Genomic DNA, 5,005 nt, shown 5'->3' with positions numbered 1-5,005 from the left:
CCCGTAGTGCCCAGGGATGTGCGGGTTAGGGTGGATTGGCCGTGCTAAATTATCCCGTAGTGCCCAGGGATGTGCAGGTTAGGGTGGATTGGCCATGCTAAATGCAGGGTTACAGGGATGGGGCTGGGATGCTGTTGGGAGCGTTGGGTGTGGACCTGATGAGCCAGAGAGCCCCTTCCCACACCCTTGGCATTCATTGCTGACAATTCAAAAGATTTTGACTACATTGGAAGATGGCTTACTTGAATGTGGGATCTTCCCTTTCTGCTTTCCATTTGTTTTCTTTTCTCCAGCCTCTTCCATTGCTTCGTTCTTTTCATTCTTCCTGTGTCGTCTCCTCTCGCCTCGACTCCCTCTCCTTTCCCCTCGATTCTCCTCGTCCCACATGTCCTCGGTTGGCTCCCTGTCCTCGTTTTCTTGCCCATACTCTTCCATCTCCCCTGCTCTCAGTGTTCCCTCACCTGTCTCCTCACTCTCCATTCTCTTGGCTCTGCCTCCCTCCCTCCATCTCCCTCGGCCGCTCTGGTTCCTACGCCCTCCTCTGCCTTCTCTTCCTCTCTCTCGTGCATCTTTCGCCCTGTGCTCTCTTGTTCTCTGTCTTCCCATTCATTTTCCTCAGCTCTCTTTCCCTCGCCCCCCTGCGTACACTGCCCTTTCAGTTTGTCTCTCCTCGGGCTCAGAGCATGACCATTACTACCCGCTCTGGCGAATCTCCCAGAGGGTCTAGAACCTAATCTGCTCCATTCTGACACGACAAACTCACTGTGATGGAACAAATAGGCGATTCCTTTTGAACTGCTGGGCAGTGACCCCTTAGAACGACGCAGCCTGCCATGAAAAAAGAGGCCATTCAGCCCACTGGCTCTGTCCCATCTCTTTCGAAGCCCTCCAATCAGTCCCACTCTCTCCACAGCACCCCCTCCTGTTGTTCCTTCCTGTCACATATCTGTCCCCCTTACAAAGTATCGCTGATTCCTCTTCCTTTCTAAACTGAACCAGTCCCATTTGCCAGCATTTGGCCCCTATCCCTCTAAACCCTTCCTATCCATGTCCCCATCCAGATGCCTTTTAAATGTTGTAACTGTACCAGCCTCCACCCACTTCCTCTGGCAGCTCGTTCCATACACGCACCACCCTCTGTGTGAAAAAGTTGCCCCTTTTAAATCTTTCCCCTCTCACCTTAAACCTATGCCCCTCTAATTTTGGACTCCCCCTACCCTGGGGGAAAAGACTTTGTCAATTCACTCTATCCATGTCCTTCATGATGTTATAAACCTCTATAAGGTCCCCCCTCAGCCTCCGATGCTCCAGGGAAAACAGCCGCAGCCTCTCCCTGTAGCTCAAACCCTCCAACATCCTTGTAAATCTTTTCTGACCCTTTCACAACATCCTTCCTGTAGCAGGGAGACCAGAATTGAACGCAGTATTCCAAAAGTGGCCCTAACCAATGTCCTGTACAGCCACAACATGACCCTCCCAACTCCCTATACTCAATGCACTGACCAATAAAGGCAAGTGTACCAAATACCTTCTTCACCGCCCTGTCTACCTGCGACTCCACTTTCAAGGAACTATGTACCTGCCCCCCAAGGGCTCTCTGTTCAGCAACACTCCCCAGGACCTTACCATTAAGTGTATAAAGTCCTGCCCTAGTTTGCCTTTCCCCAAAATGCAGCACCTCGCATTTATGATTTTGTGAAGGGGATTTCAAGACTAAGGGACATATCTTTAAGGTGAGAGGAGAAAGATTTAAAAAAAACACGAGTGGCAACCTTTTACACAGAGGGTGGTTTGTGTGTGGAATGAACTTCCTGAGGAAGTGGTGGATGTGGGTACAGTTACAGCATTTAAAAGACATTTGAATAAGTACATTGATAGGAAAGGTTTGGAGGGATTATAGGCCAGGAGCAGGCAGGTGGGACTAGTTTAGTTTGGGACAATGGTCAGCATGGACTGGTTGGGCCAAAGGGTCTGTTTCCGTGCTGTATGAACCTATGACTCTAATAGTGTTACCCTCAATGATCCTTTCTGTTACCCTTTCATTAAAATCTGGTGATAAAGGTGATGGGAGAGTCATGTTGGGGCTGTATAGGACATTGGTTGGGGCCACTTTTCGAATACTGCATCAATTCTGGTCTCCCTGCTATAGGAAGGATGTTGTGAAAGGGTCAGAAAAGATTTACAAGGATGTTGGAGGGTTTGAGCTACAGGGAGAGGCTGGGGCTGTTTTCCCTGGAGCATCGGAGGCTGAGGGGGTGACCTTATAGAGGTTTATAAAATCATGAGGGGCATGGATAGGGGGAATAGACAAGGTCTTTTCCCCCAGGGGTAGGAGGAGTACAAAACTGGAGGAGCATAGGTTTAAGGTGAGAGGGGAAAGGGACCTGAGGGGCAACTTTTTCACACAGAGGGTGGTGCGTGTATGGAACGAGCTGCCAGAGGAAGTGATGGAGACTGGTACAGTTACAACATTTAAAGGCATCTGGATGGGGACATGGATAGGAAGGGATTAGAGGGATAGGGGCCAAATGCTGGCAAATGGGACTAGGTTAATACAAGATAACTGGGTCGGCACGGACGGGTTGGGCCGAAGGGTCTGTTTCTGTGCTGTGCAGTTCTACGACCCAAAAGGTTTACGAAGGGGATGGACGTTGGGGTTGGGCCTGGGGTTAGCCAATGTGAACCCTTCGGTTAATCTGCTCCCCTTGTCTCCAGGCAACACCCTGAGATCTTCAAATAATAACACACCGCACACCTTCCACCGGCCAATAGGACGAGGTGGATACATCGCTTGGAGAGGGGAAATGGCCAATGGGCTTTTGTCTGGGCATTCTAGAACAGCCATTGGCCAGAGGGGTCAGGGGAGAGCGGTGGTCGAACGCAGGGGTCAGTTGTTGAAGACAGCAGAGATCACAGACACGCGCTTCAGGAAGGACAGAGGGGAATTTGCTCAGGATTGGGGCTCGGTTCGATGGGAGACAATGTCATAACAGTGGGGGAGGGGAGGGGAGGGGCATAAACACGGCCATTGGCTAAAAAGAATTTACGCCCCCCACCCCCCACTCCACCTCACCGCTTCTCAAAGTAGGCCAAGAGGTAAATAAATGAGGAAGTGGGTCAGTCTAAAACCCCATCTCGCACGAACCGCTCGGACATCAAAAACGAGATTGAGGATCGAGGGATTCTGAATTGTGAGGGAGGAGGTTCCGATCGAGAAGGTGGGGTTGGGGGGAGGGAGGGAGTGGGGCGGCGGGATGGGGAGGGCCAGAACGAGGGAGAAACCGTACCCCCAGCAGCAGGAGTGTCGCTCGGCCGGGAGTGGAGGGTTTGGAGAGCGTGGATTGACGAGCATCAGAGAAGCGAACCAGAGTGTGGGGGAGAGGAGGAGAGTGAGGGACCTTTGGGCAGAGAGGGTGGTCGGGACACGGGATGAAAAGGAGTAAGTTCTCCAGGAGGTTTCCAAAGGGACACAGGGTTAACGCTCCACTCTGTATCTAACCCCATGCTGTCCTGGGAGTGTTTGATGGGGGAGACAGTGTAGAGGGAGCTTTACTCTGTATCTAACCCCGTGCTGTCCCTGTCCTGGGAGTGTTTGATGGGGGGGACAGTGTAGAGGAAGCTTTACTTTGTATCTAACCCTGTGCTGTCCCTGTCCTGGGAGTGTTTGATGGGGGGGTACAGTGTAGAGGGAGCTTTACTCTGTATCTAACCCTGTGCTGTCCCTGTCCTGGGAGTGTTTCATGGAGGACAGTGTAGAGGTTGCTTTATTTTCAGTTTAAAAGAGTAGACGAAGCTTTGCTAAGGGTGCGCCGCACTGTCAGAGGGTCAGCGCTGAGGGAGCGGGCACTGTCGGAGGGTCAGCGCTGAGGGAGCGGGCGCTGTCGGAGGGTCAGGGCCGAGGGAGCGGGCGCTGTCGGAGGGTCAGCGCCGAGGGAGCGTGCGCTGTCGGAGGGTCAGCGCTGAGGGAGCGGGCTCTGTTGGAGGGTCAGCACCGAAGGAGCGGGCGCTGTCGGATTCCTGTATTCTCATTGCTGCAGGCCGAGCACGGGGAATATCGGTGCAGGATCCCGGCGATGCACGGCGTTGGGAGTTGGGGGGGGGGGGTGCGCGGTGTGGGGGGAGGGTTAGTTGTGGTGACCCGCCCAGAGTGACCCGCTCCCCCTCCTCTCTCTCCCTGTCCAGGCCACATGCCGTCTCGGAATAAAATCCTGAGGGCCGCCTGGAAGAGGCTGAACCGGGGACAGGCCGAGCCCTGGAAGGAGAAGTTGAGGATCCTCGTCCTGAAGTGGATTTACATCCTGACAGGCCGCCCCAGGAAAGCCCGCTACACCGTCTACAGGAAACGCCGGGCCCAGATGTGCTTTGAGTCCCTGTGCCTCTGTTGCCCCGAGTTCGAGTGCTGGAAGCGGGCGGATGAGTTGCTAGGAGCACAGGCCAAGCCTCGGCCTACGCAGCAGGCCCGCATCGAGGAGGACAATGTCGTGAAGGAGTGCTTGCGAAGCACCGGCGGCCTACTCTTCGGCATAACCTTCACCAGCGTCTACGGCCTGTTCGTCCTCTTCATCCAGGAGTACAACCTGTGGTACTGCCTGGTCACCACCATCACCATCGCTGTCCTCCTGGGCCTGGGAATGGGCCTCTCTGCCAAGATCCGTGTCAACGCCCTCCTCATGGTGCCCCACATTTTCTCCAGTGAGTTCGCCCACTTCCTGCGCACCAAACCCGCTCCCCCACAACTTGCACCTGGTTGGAGAGAGGGCAGGGTGGGGGGGCCGGATTCGGGTGACCACTCCACATCGACATTCCCGCTCCATGCTAGCCTCTCCCCAACAACGTCAGTCTATGGCCCTACGCCTCTCATGTGTTTGTCCAGAGCCACCCTTCAATGAGGCTAACCCTGTTTCTAAGTCGCCTCTCCCCCACGACCCAACTCCCCGCAGGAGTGAGTCCCCTATTCTCACCCCCCACCACTCCCCGTGGGAGCGAGTCCCCCATTCTCCCCCCC

The 5,005-nt window shown here is 54.4% G+C and overlaps 1 protein-coding gene across 1 annotated transcript in view; it reads left to right on the top strand.

Moving 5' to 3' along the window:
• The first annotated feature begins 4,187 nt into the window (after positions 1-4,187).
• The window catches only part of LOC125487849 (DC-STAMP domain-containing protein 2-like), a 26,958-nt gene continuing 26,140 nt past the window's right edge, over positions 4,188-5,005 (top strand). Inside the window, exon 1 of the mRNA XM_048620294.1 lies at positions 4,188-4,692. Coding sequence (XP_048476251.1) covers positions 4,188-4,692 — 505 coding nt within the window. The remainder of the gene's footprint in view (positions 4,693-5,005) is intronic.

Source organism: Rhincodon typus, chromosome 46, assembly GCF_021869965.1.
Source record: "Rhincodon typus isolate 14 chromosome 46, sRhiTyp1.1, whole genome shotgun sequence".
NCBI classification, from domain to species: Eukaryota; Metazoa; Chordata; class Chondrichthyes; order Orectolobiformes; family Rhincodontidae; genus Rhincodon; species Rhincodon typus.
This window is presented reverse-complemented; position numbering and strand designations above follow the sequence as displayed.